General features: G+C 53.3%; 1 protein-coding gene across 3 annotated transcripts in view; it reads left to right on the top strand.

The window, feature by feature from the left end:
* The window catches only part of SMG6 (SMG6 nonsense mediated mRNA decay factor), a 147,367-nt gene that overhangs the window by 62,386 nt on the left and 65,599 nt on the right, over positions 1–19,382 (top strand). For all 3 annotated transcript variants that reach the window (XM_034752733.1, XM_034752732.1, XM_034752731.1), the window contains exons 11-12: positions 13,166–13,282; positions 13,925–14,090. In XM_034752733.1, coding sequence (XP_034608624.1) covers positions 13,166–13,282; positions 13,925–14,090 — 283 coding nt within the window. The remainder of the gene's footprint in view (positions 1–13,165; positions 13,283–13,924; positions 14,091–19,382) is intronic.

Genomic DNA, 19,382 nt, shown 5'->3' with positions numbered 1-19,382 from the left:
GAAATGGCTGGAGTCCGTGTTTTGACTGATGGGTCTTTTCAGGAAATTTCTGAGAATAACATTTTCTAAAAACGGCTGCTTCTTCCCACAGATATTTCCTGGAAAAGGCTGGAGTTAATTTTAAACCAGTGTCCTTTTCCCTTTTCCCTTTTCCCTTTTCAGGGTGGAAGTGCTCTCTGCTTGCCCTGCAGGCAAGCGTCAGTTCCTTCTCTCTGGGATTGGAGAGTTGCCTGTGGAGGTGCAGTGGAGAGAGCACAGTGTCCCTTCTTCTCACAGCTGCCCTGTGGGAGCAGCTGGCCTTCTGGGGCCATCTATGGAGGTGTTGTGTGCCCTAGGGAAACACTTCATGCCTATCACTCTGCCTCCCCAAGGAAACTGGATAGATCGGTTCTCTCCTGAGGCGTTGCTTGGTGCACTGCTTCTGATCAGCCCCCAGAACACATTCGGCTTTTCACTCACACTGTCTTTATAAATGTTTCCTCGCCTGCCCGGGAGCTCTGTTGTCCAACAGCTGTGGGAGCTTGGGCGCAGCCCGTTTACACACTCCAGGTAGGAGGGTCCAGCCCTGGGGGCAGTGAGAGTGGGTGGCAGCAGGGTCCTGAGGTCAGGACGAGCGGGCTGTCCTGGGTGAGTGAGAACACAGCTTCCTCTGTGGCGCTCGGGAAGGCTTGCGGCTCCGTGTGGGAATAGGTCATTAATTTTTATACTTTCCCCGTAAACCATTGACCCTTTTTATGATGTCATGAGGGATTCCTTAATTTTGCAGCTGCTTCCTGGTTACGTCAGAGAAGAGCCTCCTGTCCTGGAGTCCAGCGCTGCACTCCACAATGGCTGGAAACAAATGAAGTGTTGAATATCTAATGGCTTCCACAGGGAGAGCTGCTTGATCCTCCCCAGGCCCCCGGCATTCCTCACCTCACAGGCCTTCCTTCCTCCCTCCCTTAGACAGCCGAGAGCAAAGGGGGCTGGAGGCTCCTGAATGGCTGTGGCTGTCTTGAGAGTGCATGCACCAAGGATGCTTGCCCTCAGATGTACACAGCTGTGCATCAACCAGGGGTCCTGCTGGGTCTGTCCATCCTCCCAGCTCCCTACACTGCCTCCTGCTGAGGAAGGCTAGGATTAGAGTAGCCAGGGACTCCCCCCCAGTAAGTGGTCCTGCCCCGCTCCCTACAGTACTGCCTACTGGGGGAACCTGGGGCTCTGTTCAGTCAGGGTTTCTGCACATCCCCTACTGGAAGACTAGAACTGGGGCAGTTGTGAGTGCCCCACAGCCAGCCGTTCCTACTGTATTATTATTGCAGTCTGAATTCCGGCTAGTAGGAGATGCAGCTGTCTCTGCACTGAAGTCCGAGCTCAGCTGTTCTGTAGCTGACTGAAGGGGCTGGTGTATGCTGTGTGCAGCGCACGGCTCAGAGTGATCCCTGTAGGATGGTCCATGGCCTGCCAACGCAAAGTTAGGGTGTTCCACTCGGGAGAGTTGCACTGGTGCATTGTGGAATTTGTAAATGGGGGTGGGGAGGGGCGAGTGCCCATGATTCCCACCGTATTGGTGGGGGCTGGTAAGGAAGATTCCCATGGTCTTTAAGGGGGTGGAGGGGGTGTCTCGCATGTTCTCTGTGGCAGGGTAGTGAGTCTCTATGACTCACATTATCCACAGGGGAAACGGGGGTGTGGGAGGGGTTGGAAGGGGCAGTAGGGAAATGCCCTGTGTCCATGAATCTCTCTCTCCTTTTTGTTGTTGCTTTGTGTTCTGTCTGGTTTGTGCGCCGGCTCCAGCTTCTCCTGCTGCCAGCTGCTGCTGTGGGGAGCCCAGTGCATCAGCTGTCAGCCGGTGGTGCTCTCCTCTCCTTGCCCACTTCCTGCAGACACACAGATTCTGGAGGACTGCTCAGGAGCTGTGCCAGCACTTTGTCTGACTGGGGAGTGACTCATGAAGAAAAGGCTCTTGTGTCTGAGTGATAAGAGAGCAAACAAATCGCTCCCAGGTGGTGTCAGCTTGGAGGTAACCAGCCACTGTCTCCTCCCCTGCAGGGCAGTGGCTGGCTGGGAGCAGAGTGAATCAGTTGTCTTGTCTGTGCTTTGCCCAGCTGCTGACATGTTGGCTATAGGGCCCGGGGCTCAACTCACTGAGCAAAACTGCCCTCTCAAACCTCCTCTACCTCCGGCCAGTCATTATGTCATCTCCTCAGCAGTGCATCAGGAGACCTGCTCTCCACACATGGTCCCTGGGCGGTGTCAGCTGCCGCTTCCTGGGAGCAGAGCACATCACTGCTGCTCTCCGTGCTCCAGGGTAGCCACAGGCCACCTGTCCCCGGATCATCCCCCAGGAGAGGCCCACCTGGAGACTCTCACTGTTGTCCTACAGCAGCCTGAATCAAAGGGATCTGGTCCTCTTGAGTCTGTGTTAACACGCGTCAGCCTCTTCTATATTATCTGCTAGAGACTCAGGCGCCTCTTGATTAAGATTGACAAGGACAGAAGCATTAGCATGTTCACTGTTGCTGCTCACTTGCAAATTTCAGGGTAACCAGGGCTTCTTTCCACTGTTGCCTGCTACAGGCTGGGACTGGAGCAGCTGAGAGTTCTCACATCCTGCCATGTGCCCTACACTACAGCACTGCCTACCGGAGAAGACTGGCAATGGAGTATGTTCGTTGTGCACTGTAGCGCCTCTACTCTGGTCATCCCTTGCAGGATTTCCTCCTGAGGTTGGCACTGGAGTAGTGGTGAACTTCCACGGTCTATGGCTGTTCCTTCCATTGCCTGCTCTTTTCCCATTCCCATTTCCTGTGGCTGGCTGCATTGCCCTAGTGGAGATCTGGCAGTGCCGTCCTGCACAGCCTGGTGGGAGAGGGGATGTGTTTATCACTTTTCCTGGAGATTATCTGTTTAAGCACTCTCTGACAGTTACAATAACAAGGGCAGCGCGTTGTGTTTCCCAGCAAAAGGACACTCGCTGCTGAAAGATGTATAGCACTAATTAGAAATACATAACATCCGGCCACATGGCAGCCTTCTCCCGGCCGCTCCATTTCCTGAGCTCAGACGACTTTGACGACAGTTGGTTTATGTTTTCCATGAATATAATGTTCTCAGAGAAACAAAAATTTCTCCCAGTTATACAAGGTCCCCCCCCTCAAAAAAAACAGGTAGATTTATGGCTGCGGAAAACTTGGGCTGGATCCTGCCTGACGGGGAAGCCAGAACAAACTTTTTAGCTCTAAGCATGGAGTGTAGCCGAGAGCCCAGGTAGGTGGCTCAGAGGGGGCGCTGCTGCAGCTGCTTCTGTCTGATGGAGTCAGTTCTGCAAACTTTTGTAAAGGAAACCGGTTTGTAGGAAGGAAATAATGCTGTTAATACGGGATTTAGAACTCCCACCCTGCTGCAGGAGAGGGACTAGGAGTGGCCTGTGAGAGACCTGCTGGAGCTTACACACAAAACTATGTTAAAAGAAGATTACTAAGGTTGCAAAGTCAAGCATTCCAAAGTTAGAATAATGCCAGAGTTAAGGTTTCCTGTGTAACCTTAATTCATTGTTCTTGTGCATCTACATTATGGTGCAGTCTTTAATGACATGATCACATCCTATTTTTCCACAGGATTCCTGCCTGATTCAGTAGACGGTGTTCACTGATTCAGAAGTTAGTCCATATTGTGTTTTTTCCTCGTTGTTCAGTGTGCCCCTGGATTCAAACTGTCCTCTCTTCAAACCCTGCCGTGGATACAGAATTACTAATTTCCGCAGTGGCTTTTCTCTGACACTCAACACTACAGTATCTGAGGGCTTCCCAGGCTGTAATTTATCTTCACAACACCCCTGTGAGGTGCAGGGATGGTATTCTCCCATTTTACAGATAGCGAGCTGAGGAACGCAGATTAAGGTCAAAAGTTTCCACGAATTTTGGGTGCCCAATTTGAGACACAAGGGACCTGATTTTTCAGAGTTCTTAATCCCAACTCCGATGGTTTCAGTTGCAGCTGAGAGTGCTCAGTATCTTTGCAACTCAGACCCCTAGGTCTCAAGGTGGGCACCCAGAAAATGAAGAGAACACAATAAGTGGCCACCAGTGACAAGTTTGGTTTCAGTGACTTGCCCACCAGGGTGGCATTCAAGAGCCTTAACCATGAGACATCTTTTCTCTTCCTTCAATCCCATCCCTCATTTAGTACTCATTTGCTGCCACCTGTAACAGATATCCTACAGACAACAGCCTCCTTTACTACACAGCCCCAGTTCAGCCCTGGAGCAGGCCATGCTATGCACTGGGGGAAGCAGAGGTCCTGTGTAAAAGGTAGTATGTGATCATGCAGTTAAAGACTTTCATAATCCATAGGCACAAGGAGGCTGAATTAAGCTTGCAAAAGCAACTATAAATCTGGCTTTTCCTAACTTTTGAGTGCTTGATGTTGCAACCTAAATAATCTTTGAATGTATCTTTTTGTGTAATTATTTAGGATTTTAAAAAATGCAAACAAAAAACATTCCATCCTGTGGCATCACATTGACACCCACCTGCTCATCAGTAGGGTTGGAACCTTTTGATCCATGGCCCAGACCTTTGTCACTTGAGCTAATGGAGTGAATGATCACAGTAGTAGGTTGTCATCCTCTGTGTGGCCCAACACTAGAGGGAGGTGAGAGAGACACTCTGCCAGTGGCTTTCACAGATGTTTGCTGACAGCAGAGGAGTGGTTAGATTAGGTAATCTTGGGCTTCGTTCCAGGCACTGAAGGGGCGTGTGCTCTGTTAGGCACAGACTCTTCTGTCTGTTCTCCCAAGTTTGACTTTTGTCCTGTCCCATTCCCATCTCTTTTCCACTTATTGTCCCACACCCATTCCCTTTGCCTGCCCGGTCCCAGTCTCCACTCAGGTTTCTCATCTCAGTCCCGGGCTCTTTGCCTAGCCTGTCCTCGTCTCCCCCACAAGATCACTGTCTTAGTCCCAATCTCCTAACCCCCTCTGCTCCTAGTCCCAGTCTCCTTGTCTAGCTAATCTAAATCCCCTGCAGCTCCTCATCTGAATTGTTTCTTCCCCCACTCACCTGGCTCACAGTCCCAGTCTCCTTTCCTGGGCTCTTTATCCAGTCTCTCTCTCTCTCTCTCTCCCACCTCACCCCCTCCTTGGCTCCTTGTCCCAATATCTTTGCCCAGCTGGTCCCAGTTCTCGCTCAGCACGCAAGCTCCTTGTCAGATCTGTCTTCCTTCTCCCCACTATTTCTAGTTCGCCTCTTTGTCCAGCCAGTCCCCAGTCTCCCTCCCTTTCCCCAGCTCCTCCTCCAATCTCAGTGCACCCCAACTGGCTCCCAGTCATACCCCTCCCTATATCCCTCACATGCTTCCAGACACAGGCTCCTTGTCCTGCTAGTACTAGCATCCCTTTTCCAGGCTCCTTTGTCAAGACAGTTCTGGTCCCCAGCTCCTAATCACAGTTTCTGCCCTCCTCCAATCCCGTCTCATCAGCCTCCTTGTCCCAATCTACATCTTTTCTCTGCTCCACCCTTCCCTTGCCCAGCGTCCTCCTCCACTGCCTGTGTGCCAGCAGGGGGTCATGGAGAGCACAGGAGAAACAGGACCGCAGCCCAGAGCAATCTTTCCCTGGGCTAGAGCATGCTCTGCGGCTCCATGAGGATGGCGCGCAGCATTAGGAGCTAGGAGAGGCGTGAGCATGCTCAGTGAGGATGGAATCTTGGAGAGTTTAGCTGCTAAAACCCAAGTCTCTACTGAGTATGTCCGACCTGTGAGATTTCAGAGGCTCATAATTTAGCCACATTTGGGCAGATTTTCATGGGGTTGACAAAAGGCTCGTCCCTGACTACTCCACTGTCCCTGCTCCTGCCTGGGGCCACTGGAGCTGTTCAAAGAACAGGTTGTAAGAATTTTTAGAGGCAAAACAAAGTTATTTGTCTCTAGCCTCGTTCTCCGAAATGGCTGAACTGACAAAAATGCAGCCTCAGGCAGATGCCCAGCATGGAAAATTTCAGCCCAAACAGGAGAGTTTGGCAAAAAATAGAAGCAGCTGAGAACAGCATTTTATAATGGGAGGAGCTGGGCATTCCTAGAAGTAGTGCTACCAGCCCCACCTGTACTGAAGAGTCAATGCTCAGCTCACGCAGTCCAGCCGAGGGTCCCAAGGCATGGTGCGGGGGGAGTTCTCAGCGGGGTGCAAGCCAGGCTCCCACAGGTGCTTGCACTTCTTTTGAAAGGTGTTCATCAGAATTGGAGGCAGGGTCAGCGTCAGCTGTTTTTCTTCCCTGTGTGTTTTCGTGCAAAGGCTGAGAATGGAGTGACTCATGGGCTTGGGGCCAGGCTCTTGAGATTGGGCCATGTGCTGCTGCTGAGAGTTGCCCTCTCTTTGTACCCATTCATTTCCCTCGGCATCACCAGTTTTGGAAGGAGCATTGGGCCCAGGCCTCGCTCGGTGTTGGGGGCACAGAGGAGCCATGTTTCTTTTGTCTGTGGATCTTCTTCCATTTTCCAGAGTTGATTGGTCGGTCCCCTCTTGGGCACATCCGTCCCTGTCCCATAGGGGTGGGGCTACACTTCCACCCCCGTTAATAGGCTGTGAGAGAGTGCTTTTCTGCTCCTGTGAGGACGTGGGTTTGTCTGAGTGTAGCCTAATTTGGGATTTAGAGCAAAGAAAATGAACAGATTGGAGCCTTAGCTAATGGCAGCTTCAGCTGGTTGGATGCTGTGACTGATACCTGGAAGTGCCCCCTGCACAAAGTATTTGGAGATGCCTGAAGGGTAGGAAACAACGTCCCCTGCTTATTAGGCAGCACGTCTGGGTTTGGCGGGACTTTGGCATGGAGGAGTTTCAGAGGAAGCCGCATCTGTGACATTGACAGGATTTATCCTGGAGCAGGCAGGACCTCTGCTGCTTTGGTTTGTACCTGAGCTGGTGGTAGCCCAGCTTGGCTTATACTAATGCTATTCTGACTGCTGGGAACCAGCTAGAAAAGGTGAGGAACAGCAAGGCAGTGGGGACCCCTTATTTCTACCTGTGCCCCAAGGAAGGAAAGTCTCTGCTGCCCGGGAGTTAAATCTTGGTGCACTGTGTGTCACAGCAGCAGTGCCCATCGTGCAGCTCCGAGGGACACCCAGGCTCAGTGGGCTGCAAAGCCCAGCACATCTGTTTCAGCAACACTTTCTCTAAAGAGAATTTTCTCTCAGCGAAGGCAGTCAACCGCATTGTGTTGGATGTGTGGGGCCATGCTGGGGTGGTGCAGAGGAGGTTTCTTAACACTCAGCACTCACCGAGCACTTTGCAGCTTCAAAGCACTCTACAAACTTCTACCTAATTAACCTCCACTTCCTGGGCACTCTGTGTCTGCTCCGCTCTTCACTTGCTAACTTACCCTGTCCATTTTCCACTGCATGCTAGCTCCTTTGTTTCAGACGTGTCCCCCACAAGCCCCTGTGGCATGCAGCCATGGCATCTTTGCTGTGCAGCTGCAGGTCCCCGTTGTGACTTCCCCTGTCCCGAGGAAAAGGATGAAAGCGTCTGAGCAGAAAGTTTCCCCTGATTTTCAGAGCTTCCTCTTTGTTCTAGAATCAAACCCCTAGGACTGTGACACTGGGGAGCAGGGGTGTTGATGTAAGAGCAGGGTTCTTGAGCAGCCCCACACACCCTGACCTCCCCTGAATATCCCCTTCTCCCTGCAGAGCTGGGCTGGCTGGATTGCTCTGGGGCTGGGGGAGGTGGGGAGCTTCCTGTCCTTGGCTTGCTTAGGAGCTCCAGTGCATGAATTCTCAGGGCCACATGGGTCCTGTTTACTTGTCATGCTGAGAAGACATTGGCCCATTGTAGCTGAGCTGGAAGTGAAGGGGAAACAACCCTTCAATTCATGTGTGTAATGCTCTCTGATTCCTCCTTATGCTGGCACCATGAGTCATCTCGTATCCTGCACCAGGGCTCAGCTCCAGGCAGGCAGCCGCATGGCTCCATGTAAATCAGGCATTAGTCCGTATGTACATGTGAGTGTGCCTGGTTCCTGACAGAGCCCAGCCTACTGTGCTAAGCTGGAGTGAGCTGGGGCAGGGAGGGCCATGCTGCACATTCCTTTCTTTCCATCTGCTTTTCCTCTTCCCCGTCTCATGGGGGAGCTACTGCTCCTCACCAGGGAGCCCGAACCATGCAGCCTGGGGAGCCTCCAGTGGCTTTGTTTAGTGCGAGGCCTTGGTGTGAAGCTGGACATGGCCAGAGCTTATTTTCTGGAGCTAACTCCGGGCTTTGTAATGTTAGCATTTAGTTCCCAACATATCTGTGTCGGTTCCATGTGTCCCGGATCCACAGGATCTGTGCTACAGCCCAGTTTGTAAACCACCTTCACAGGAACCCCTTCAGTGGGGCAGGCTCCCAAGAGTCCCACTCGTTCTTCAGGATAACCCATGCAGCCTCACCGCTTCTGGACTGAGCTGCCTGATGCACACTGGGAACTCTGCCCAGCGACTCCAACTCTCCATGCTGCAGGACTAATGCTCCCCGGGCCTGTATTTGCTGTGACCCCAAACAGCGTTTTCAGAACACAGTGGGGTTTGTTAGTCGGCTGGAACACAGCATTGGAAGGCCTCAGGTTAGCAGAGAGAAATGAAGGTTAAAACATGGTCCCTTCTGGTTAAGCCAGCACAAGTCACTAGCCAAACTGTCATGAACACCATTTCAGGCTCGGTCTCTCTCTGACCTCCTTAGTGAGTGCCAGGAGAGAGAGCAGCCAGCTTCCTCCAGAAGCCCACCCTTAAGTTTATCCCATGCTGGTCATGGCTCTGTGCTTTGTTCTCAAGCTGGGGTCTGTGCTCAGCTTCCCTGCTGAAAGGTGGACAGAAAATCTCCCCGCCCTTCGTGGTTGTTTACTAGGTGTCAGTGTTTGGTCGCTGGAGCTTTTCCATTGTCTCTTTGGGATTCTGCATTGACATAGGTTGCTTTCAGCAGGTTCCAGCCAGTTCCTTTACGACCCTACTCACTGTGGCCCAGACAGCAAGGCACCACCCACACCTCATGTCCTGCGCTGCCCCAAGAGCAGATTTAACACTTTTCCCTCCACTGGGTAACAATGCAAAGTACAGAGGGAAACTGAGGCACATACAGGCTTCATAAAAATGTTACAGAAACTTCCCACTTCACCACAACATGTATTTTATTGTGGTGCATTTTCAGGGGGGAGGACAACTAAGCACTTATCTGCGCCTGTTGGGAAGAAAGCCACATACCCCAGGATCTGAAAGATGCAAAGATAATTACTCTATATCAAAATAAAGGCGACAGAGCAGACTGCAGCAACTATCGAGGGACATCTCTGCTCAGCGTGGTCAGCCAGGTACTAGCAAGCGTCCTGCTGAAGACTCCCAAGTCCTTGCCGAGAGAGTCCACCCTGAGAGCCAGTGTGGGCTCGGAGCTGAGTGCTCCACAACTGATGTCCTTCACATTGCTCTTGGTGCCAGAAAAAAGCTGTGAAGAACAGGCACCGCTCTACGTAACATTCATTGACCTACGAAAGGCCTTTGACTCGGTTAGCAGGAATGGCATCTATAATATCCGCTTGAAAATTGGCTGACCACAAAAGGTGCTCTCCCTATTCAAGGAGTTCCACAAGGAAATGAAGGTAACCATCCAGTATGAAAATGAAACAGCATCCGAGTTTAGTATTGATACTGGTATGAAGCAAGGCTGCATCTTCGTACCCACCAGCTTCGGCATCGCCTTCTCTATTCTTCTTAAGTGCACCTTTGGAAATGATCTATCTGGCAGACCAATTGAATGGAGGATGGACGGCAGCTTGTTCAACATCAGACAATTTCAGAGCAGAAGGCACATTATCAAGCTTACTCTTCAGGATCTGCTTTTTGCAGATGACGCCGCATTCATCTCTCATTCACCTGATGAACTGCAGGTCATGAAGAACAAGTTCTCTGATGTATGCACCAAGTTTGGCACGGAAATCAGTATCAAGAAAACAGTTGTCATGTCACAATGAACCAACATTCCACCTAAAATCTATGTCAATAATGATGTTCTGGATAACATGGATCACTTCTGCTATCTCAGCTCAGTTCTCACCAGCTCACTTAACCTCGATAGGGAACTTGATGCTAGAATTGGGAAAGCTTCTGTCACTTTTGGCAAACTTACCTCAGGTGTTTGGAACAACAAGTTGCTAACCCTGAACACAAAGGTGTCTGTTTATCAGGCTTGTGTGATCCGTACCCCCCTCTACGGCTGTGAAAGCTGGGTCACGTACTCCAAGCAGAAGTGGAGATTGAACAGCTCCCACCTCCGCTGTCTCAGAAAAAATCCTTGGAGTTACTTGGGACCAACGGATCACTAACAGTGAGATCCTTGAGAGCACTGGCCGCTCGCAGGCTTCGCTGGCTGGGACATGTGGAGTGTGTGCCTCAAGATCATGTGCCGAAGGCTGTGCTCTGTGGTCAACTCAAGAACCACCCGCATCACAGAGGAAGGCCAAAGCTCTGGTACAGCGACATGGTCAAGCAAGGTCTCAAGAAATTCAGAATTCCCACTGGCAACTGAGAGAACCTTACCACAACCGCTCAGTCTGGAGACGCCGGGTCAAGGCTGATGCATTCGACGCAGAGAGCTATCAGAGAGCCCAGGCTGAGGCCCGCAGGCGAGCCAGGAAGCAGAGTGCTCCAACCTCCTTCTGGTGAGTGGACCTGTAGCCACTGTGAGACGTCTGCCGCTCATGCATCGGGCTCTTTTCCCATACCATTGCTAAGCACCACTGACAGACTGACTCTGCTGTGTCTCCTTTCATCTGTCAAGATGTTGGACAGTCACATGACTTTTCGGGATTCCCTCCCTCCCCCCCCGGCACTGGTGCATTCATAGGAAGCAGGGTTGGCTGGTGTTTTCTTTGGGGGGCAGTGGGAGGATAGCTGTTTGTCTTTGGGGGCACTGCATCCTAGCAGCTGTTGTGCCTGGACTTTAGGTTTATGATCCTACCCACTGCAGCCTTCTGGCGTTTGCAGAGAATCTCATGCACTGGGAAGGCCAGCCTTGGCTAGCCCAGTGCTTGTTTGCATCAGATGATGTTGGTGCGGTTCCAGGAGGGGGGCATGGGGTGTGAGTGTAAAGCAGACTCGGGAGACAACTGCCCAGAGCCCCTAGGGCATTGTCCCAGAAATACCATCTTGAGGGCTGTGTGTTGGAATGCCCAGAGCTTTTCAAAGGGTCATTTCCGGGTCATTTTCTTTGTCTTTACTATATTAATCTCTTAGGTTTATATAGTGCCTTCCATCCAGGAGGATTCCAAAGTGCTTTTGGGGCTGTACATACACTTAGATGCAGCCATCTCCTGGATGGTCAGCTTAGGACAGGAAGTGAAGGAGAATCTAGAATCTAATTGAAACTTGGGAATGAGTTCCAGGGAAGCAGAACGTAGTTTCTTGAACTGGACCATGGCCAGGACATTGGGGCTCTCACTCTTATTGTGGGAAAGGTTTCATGAGAGTGAGCGTTAATGTCTCAGAGTGGTCACATCCTCAGATTTTATGTTTCTCCAAAAGCTGGCACCCCTTGCTGTCATGCTGGGGCAAGGTTCAACACAGCCTGGCAGATAAGAGCGCCCCCTACTGAACCACCAGCCTCCATTGAATGGTGGTCTCCCATCCAGGTACTAAACTCGTTAGCATCAACTTAGAACGTGAGATGTGACAATATCAAGGTTTCAGGCCTTCCTCTCATTTTTTCTCATTTTCTTGATTTTACTTACCCCTCTTCCCACTTCTCTGAAATAATTTTATCTCCTCTGAAAATCCACAGAATCTGCGCCCCCCCTGGCCTCGGTCTTTCCCTGATCTCTGCAGGAATGGGGTGTCTGTGGGTTAGGGCTCCTGCGCCTAGCTGAGATCTGCAGCCTGCCATGGCTTTGGAAGTTCAGCTTAATGTCCCTTCTCTTTTTCTGATGCATTATTATGCATTTTTAGTCAGTCAGTCATGGAGAACATGTCTGTGTTCAGAGGGCAGATGGGGAGAGAAGTCTCTTAGCCACTGGTCTCAGCTGTGGCTGACCCGGCTGGCATGGGCACCGCCTGGTATCTCTGTGTTGGATGTTTGCGGTAGCTGTAACACAAGCCTTGCCTGACTTGTGCCAAGTTCTTCTATGGTGCTTTGCATCACACTTTTTCCTTGGTGTGCTGAGAGAGGCGGGTGGGCTCTGCAGCTGGGACTGAGTGAGCCAGCGGTGTGCTAAGGCAGCGTGACTGGCCTGACCTTAAGCATGGAGCCATGCAGAAAAATAAAATGGCCTTCACCATCCTTCTCCCCTCTCCCTCTGGACAGGGTCTTCACCTCCCCTGCCGCTGAGTCTGGCCCCTGACCAGACAGCTTCATGATCTGTGCCCTCTCTACACTTTCTCAGTGGGGTGTGAAGCCACCAAAAGGGGCAGAGAAATAATGTTGAGGGCACAGGTTGCCAGTAATGAAATGCTAAAATGCCTGTTCCCCAGCTGCCCCCTGCCATGACTGACTAGATTGGAGAGTGGGGCAGCGTCTGCCTTGCCCTGCAAGTGTAACCCATGCCCAGCCAGCTCCCTGCCACTCTCACAGCCTCAGAAGTGGGTTCTGACTGGCCGTAGATGCACTGATGGGATTTGCTCTGCCCTGAGGCAGCTCTGTTGGGAAGAGTTATGATCATGTGGCATCTACTTGAGTAACAGCTTCAGTCCTCTTGAGGAGCTGTTGTGTGACTTGTGAACTACTGGGAGGAGCCCTGTCCTCAGTGCTGAGGTGAACATGCCAGCAGGGATGGAGATGAAACATGCAGCTAATTATCCTTTTAGCACTTTGGAATTCTCCCCTCGTTCGCAGGAGGAATTAGGAAGTCTGAGAGAGTGGCAGCTTCTGAGCCCATGATGGCTCCGCAGGCAGGGCTTTGAGGCACCCAATGGGCAGTGGCTGCCAGGAGCTTGCCTTGCCACTTCCCTGTTTGGAGCCATGCTGATTCCTCCTCTCCTAAGCGGGGGGAGGGGGGGAGAGGTGCTGGCTTGGGGGAAAGGAGCATGCTGGGTGCTTGGCTTTCCCCCTGTAGTCTCCCCCAGCCCATGCACTAGGACGAAAAGGGCAGGAATTTTCCTTGTCTCTCAGAGGGGGTTCAGGGTGAGGGGCCTGCTGTTCCCTCCATAAGCTGATGTTCTCTGCTTGTCTCCTCAGAGTGCCTCTCGGAGGACTGTCGCTCAGTGCTCCAGGAACAGGCCACAGCGCTGGGACTCTGCATGTTTGCCCTGCTGGTGAGGCGCTGCACCAGCTTACTGAAGGAGTCCGTCCGAGGTAAGGGAGCTGTCTGCACAGTGCTGGTGGCCTGCTTAACAACACTGTGCTGCAGGTCTTCCCTGCCCTAGCCCAGCCCCGCTTCCCAGGCCTGGCTCACTTCCTGCTCCATCACACACCACTTGTCTCTTGAGGCCTCTGGGTTCTGTCCTAGTTTTCAGACCATGCCTCCCCTCCTCCATTCCTGGGGTCTCTCTCCCTTTGACTCCAGGCAGTTCCAGGACTTCAGTGTGGGGCTGCCCGAGCTGGAGAGCCCGCGTTGTATGTTGGGACTCCATGACCCTTAGTCTTTTCACCTCTCCTGCTACATGACAGGCTTTCTGGTGCCTCCAGGCGACTCCTGGAAGTCAGGATTCCTGGGTTCTGTTCCTGGCTCTGCCATTGACTCGCTGTATGGGCTTGAGCAGGTCACGACCACCCTGTAAAATGGGGTGATGCTGCATCCCGTCCTTCCCTTTGGCCAGTCGCTGCGTCTGGGGTGCATTAGTGGGGATGCAGCATTCTCTGTGCATCTCCGGAGTCAGGCACTCAGTGGCCTGCGCGTGTGCGTGCACACGCCCGGGAGGCAGGGACCCAGCCAGCCTTCCTCAGGAATGGGGGACTGCAGCGGGCCTGGCCCAGCTTTGTTTTTTGTCTCTGCAGCTTGGCCCCAGGAAGCAGAGCAGGATGAGGAGGATGATATCAAGGTCTCCGCCTTGCCCCAGGATCTGAAGGAGCTCCTCCCCAGCGTGAAAGTCTGGTCGGACTGGATGCTCGGCCACTCGGACACCTGGAACCCCCCTCCCACCTCCCTCGAGTTGCCCAAACAGTATGTGATTTCTTCCTGCTCTTCCAACACGTGCCCATCTCTGCAAGCTCCTTGCCGGTGCCCCTTGTTCCCTTTTTGCCCCTCACGGAGGTGGTGTGCTCTGTCCTCCCAGCACCACTGCCTGAGCAGAGGGTATTGCTCACTGCCCTGTGCTGTGCAGGGGATGTTTCCGTGGTGCTGACAGTGTCCTGTGCATGGAGAAGGGTGTTAGTGACAGAGGAATCTTCCCTAGCAGCGAGAGCTGGGGGCTGGAAGTGGGGTGTATGTGGCTCAGGGTGGTGGCAGGCATTCCAAGGGCACAGCATTAAACCTTGTGACTAGCTCCCGTTCGTTCCCTAGTGTGGCCGGATTTCTAGCTTACACATGGGATCTCTCTCTTCATTTCCTGGGGTGCATCTCCCTAGGCCCTTTGCCAGCCAGCCAGCTGTTTGTCTGTGAGAGTGGAGCCTGCTCCCAGCTCGCTGCTTGAATTCTCTTCACCTGTGAGAAGGGGCTGGGCAAACCACATTCAGCCTGGGCCAAGCCTTGAGCAGCCTCGCTGTGCTGGGAACCCCCTTCTCCTGCTTTGAAAGCAAGTTCCTCTGCCCCAGCCAGTCACAAAGAGTTAATTTGCTAAGCTGGCTGATTCCAGACCATTAGTCCATAATGCGGACTAGGCAATTTGCATAATTTTGGACAGAAAATCATGTGAAGGGGCCAAGTATGGAGTATGCAAAGCAGTGTCTGAGCATGCTCCGTAACTGCTTTCCCGCAGGATTTTCCATCTGCCTCCGGTACTCTGGGTCCAGAGCCTGAAATCACTTCTCATGGTTAATCCAAAGGAGTCAGAACCCAGGGTGATGGGAAGGCGCATTAAGAGTAATCCAGCAAAGTGGCTTAACCATTAATGGGTCCCTGCTCCAGTGCATCAGGTCCAGTCCCGCTCTCCTGTTTTATTGCCTCCACTCCAGTTCTTTTTCATTTGGCTGAGGAAATGGAAATCTCACACAGGAAGTGCTGGGCCTCATTTTGTGGAGATGGAGTCTGTTTTCTGTTTGTCGGCTGCTCGATGTGGGACCGTTGCCTGCTCATGTGAACTGTTGCCCATCTTTGGGCAGGAACTCAAACTCGGAGCTGTCATGTGAGCATGCTTGCACCAATCCGGAGCCCCCTTTGCGCTGTCTGTGCAGGGAGCTGCTGAGCCGTCGGCAACGGGCTTGCTTCGAGATGGAATTTCTGATTGGGTTCATGCAGCCAGCGCTCATCATGTTCCAGGGAGGAGCCACCTCCTCCCTTGTTCGGGGTGCGACTGAGATCTGCTTCAGCTGCCTCCGGCTGCCGGGAACCGGTCTGGCTCCCTGACGGGGTTAGGAGCAGGTGCAGGCTCCCCCTTTCCCATCAAGATGGGAGAAGGTGAGGGTTACAACCCAGCCCTTATCTGAGACTGTGGCCCATGGTTCCATCAAGTGCCAAGGAGCAGCTGGAGATGCAGGTCTGAGTGATAGGAGGTGGCTGGGCCTGGGCCATAATGTACTTTGAGCGCCTGCTCTGCTCAGAGCTCCAGAGTTGGGGAGTCAACGGGCGTCACCATTTGGTGAAGGCTCAATAGGCCCAGCCACTTCCCCTGCCTTGGTCTCTTCATGCAGTGCCTGGGCCTGCCCCTCCTCCCACTGTTCAGATCCTTTCCCTGCAGTGACTAGAGCCCGTTCTTCCCCATTGCCCACTGGCTGACGGGCCCTCTCCGATGTGGTGAGCTGTAGTTTACATGGCACTTCTCTGGTTTATGTTTGGGGTGCTCCAAGACGTTTTTAGCACAAGAGTTTTTTGCCTGTTTCCCACCACTCTTGTGTACCCCTGTGTGCGGGAGGCCATGACCGCACTGTAGCGGTCTGAGCAACTGAGAAATGGAGCCCCCTGCTGGAGATGTACCTCTCCAGCAAGAAGAGACGAGGTGGCAGGAGAACCAGCTCAGCCCTGCCCTCCCCTCACGTCCCCAGTCTCAGCACATCTGCCCAGCAGGTTGGACAGGAGGAGTGACGACTGGCGTAGCATTCCTGCTCTGTACTGACGCATGCCTGCACTCTGGCTCGGCGGCTGGTGGCTAACCAGGGCAGCCATCAAGTCCAGGGGCCTTGACAGGAACTATTTGAAGATGTTCTAAAAGTAAATCATGGGCCGGAGCGTGAGTGAATGCCTTGGGCCAGGCCTGGGACCCACAGGGGGGTGACCTTGAAGAGCGAGAGAATGTGTAAATGCTAAGAGCAGAGCTTGACTCCTGGGGCTGGGCGATGAGGAGGTGCAACGGTCCCAACTCCATGCTCCCTACAGCTGTGAGTTCTCCCTCCATGGCATCCTCCTGGCCTTGTTCTCAGAGCCTGGCTGGGATAGCTGGAAGCTGCCCTTCTAGCGCTACTTCGCCATTCCCTTCAATGCCGCCTCTGGGGGCTGGAGCAGAGCAAAGGGACTGAGTAAAAATTGAAATGTGGGAGCTGTGGGGATCCAGCGAATCTCTGCATCTCTAGAAATCTCACCGGGTCTCCAAAAAGCCCAGGCCTAGCACCAGCCCGGCGGCTCGTCCTGGGGCCAAGGCCAGGTCCGGCCCGGCGCTCGTCCTGGGGCAAAGGCCAGGCCCAGCACGGCGCTTGTCCTGAGGCCAAGGCCAGGTCCGGCCCGGCGCTCGTCCTGGGGCAAAGGCCAGGCCCGGCACCGGCCCGGCGGCTCATCCCGGCACCAAGGCCAGGCCCAGCACAGCGCTTGTCCCAAGGCCAGGCCCGGCACTGGCACGGCGCTCATCCTGGGGCCAGATGCAGCCCAGCAGCCCATCCTAGCTCCTGCTGGGGTCTGGGCTGGTGAGGCGGCTTGTCGAGCTCATCCAGAGCCTGGGACCTAGGCCGGTGGCCTGCCCGTCCCAGTGCCTCTGCTGTATTCTCCACTTTCGTGATTCCTAGTTCTCCACAAGTGACAGAGTCAGGGGACTTTGAGAACGTCTAAACTCAGCCCAGCTGTGGCAGTTGGTTTATTGCTTTCAGCTGGTACTTGAACCCGGGTCCTGGTCTTGGAGTCTTTCCCAGGTTTAATCCCCGGAGTTTTCTCTGCAGCTGTATGACACTGCACTGACCCCGAATGAGGATAGGAAAATAGAACCAGTGCCAAGCCAGAGTCTCTTTTTCATTTGGAGTCTGGCTGTCTGCCCATGACCAGGGTTACATAATGGGAAACATAGCTGGGCTCTGGAGAGCCCGCGTTTCACCACGCTGCCCAGACCTTCGCATTCTGATGCTATAGATCTTCCTAATTGTAGCTCAGATGCATTTATCACACTGTTGGATTTGAGTCCTTACAATAAAAAACACCAAATTCCTCAGCTTGCTGCTTTCCCCGTTGGACAGAGACGCAGGGAAAGGTGTTAGGTAAATGCTGCGCTCCGCTCCAGCACACGGCACTGGGGACTCAGAGCAGCATCTCAGGGGTGTCCTTTCCCTGACACGTGCTTAGGAACATGTGTAGAGCATGAACCCCAGCATTCAGGGTGTCCTCTCCACATCCAAATGGGCCCCAGGGCCATGTGTGATACGAATGGTGGACTGCACCCTTCCCAAGATCCCCACTCTTGATTCTAGGCTGCTTTGAGCTGACCCCCACCCATAATAGACTGATTGGTGCTGGACCACAGAGGTTTGGGGGAAGATACAGACAATGTATAGCCCTCTTTGGGACTGTGTGTGTGGGGGGTGACATTCCTTCTCCTCTACCTCTCTGGGGGAGGTGCCTTCCGTGGCTGCCATGTTGTGGCACAGTTCCTGGGTAGTAGCAGGGCCTCCTGTTGATGGCACAGCCACATCATGGGCATCTCTGCTTGGATTCCAGAGAGCAGCAAAGTATTTGTGTGGTGGCTCCCTTGCCGAGAGGGGTTTGGTGAGTGAAGAGTGTGACTCTCACTCCAGCTGGAGAGAGGGCATGTCTCTGAATACCGGGTACATTCCCCTCCACACAGTGTATGTGTGTTCCTGCCCCACCCAGTGGTACCAAAGAGTAGGTTGCGTGACCCAGCTGTGAAAGGCAATAACCCCACAACACAACTTCCTCATGCATAGCATCTCTCTCATGAGCTCCTTACGGAGAGTAGCTGAGGGGGTGGGCAAAGGAAAAGAGAGAGCGAGAGTTGACGAGGCAGAGATGTTACTGATGCACCCGCTGATGGCGTGAGGCAGATTCGCAGGCCGAGGAGGAGAGTTTCGGTGTGAGGTGGATGCTGGAGCTGCAAAGGAGAGGTGGGGGAGCCAGGGCTACAGGGCAGGAAGCTGCTCCTGCCTTTGAGGCCGTGGTTGAGGAAGTTGAGACTGGTGGGCAGAGAAGAGCACAAATTCCCTTGTGTGAGCTCAGAGATCTGCTCGCTGCTTCTCCTCACACCGACGAGCACATCAGAAGTTCAAACTCAGCAATGTGCCGTTCAGTGGAGAAACCCCAGACTATTCAGTGTGATGCGGGGTGGCCGCTGGGAATCTGTTTTCCTGCTAGGCTGGGAATCGGGTCTCTGAGCTTGCTGTAGGCTGCATGCAGCCATTTCAAATGGTGCATTTAAACCAACTATTAAATTCAACCCAAATGCTTTGAAAAAATTCTAGAGCCTCCTTTATAGGAACATGGAAGAGCCTGTCAGGCTGCCCTCCTCACACAGGGCCTGCTGAGCAGTGTCAGCTCCCACGGAGGGGCAGCGCCCCAGCCCAGCCCCTGAATACAGGTACCAAGACACTGGTAGGGATTGCTAAGGGCTGAATTGAAAACCCCTTTCTGAAGCCTTGTCTCCTTTAGTGAATGTTCGTCATGGATCTGTCCCTGTCGAGCTATCACGTCAGCAGGGTCAATGGCTGGGAAGAATGAAGGTCGAGTCAAGCTAGAGAAGAGGCAAAGCTCAAGCATTTGAGCCCCACCTGGGGAGGGGTCGCAGAGCAGCCTCAGCGCCATTAGCTAGGGAGGAGCAGGAGCCGCTTGGAGAGGTGCCCTGAGGCTGTGGAGGCAGGTCCATGTGGCTGGAATGATTTAGTGTCAGTAGCTGCCCCGAGATCAAGGCAAACGTGGAGGAAGCCGTTGGCTGCATGGAGCAGATGGCATCACATAGCTGGGTCGTGTTGTGGCTAGTGACTCCCTGTGCCATTGCTGGGAGCGGGGAGATAAGAGACGGGGGTGGGCGGCGATCTCTGGGTGAGGGGTGGTGAGGTGGAAAAGGTGCCAGAGCCCAGGGAGTCGTGTGGGATGGGGAAAGTGCTGGTGTCAGTGGGAAGAGACTTGGTCTAGAGGGGATTGTCTGACCCC

Source organism: Trachemys scripta, chromosome 18 (assembly GCF_013100865.1).
Source record: "Trachemys scripta elegans isolate TJP31775 chromosome 18, CAS_Tse_1.0, whole genome shotgun sequence".
Classification (NCBI taxonomy): domain Eukaryota; kingdom Metazoa; phylum Chordata; order Testudines; family Emydidae; genus Trachemys; species Trachemys scripta.
This window is presented reverse-complemented; position numbering and strand designations above follow the sequence as displayed.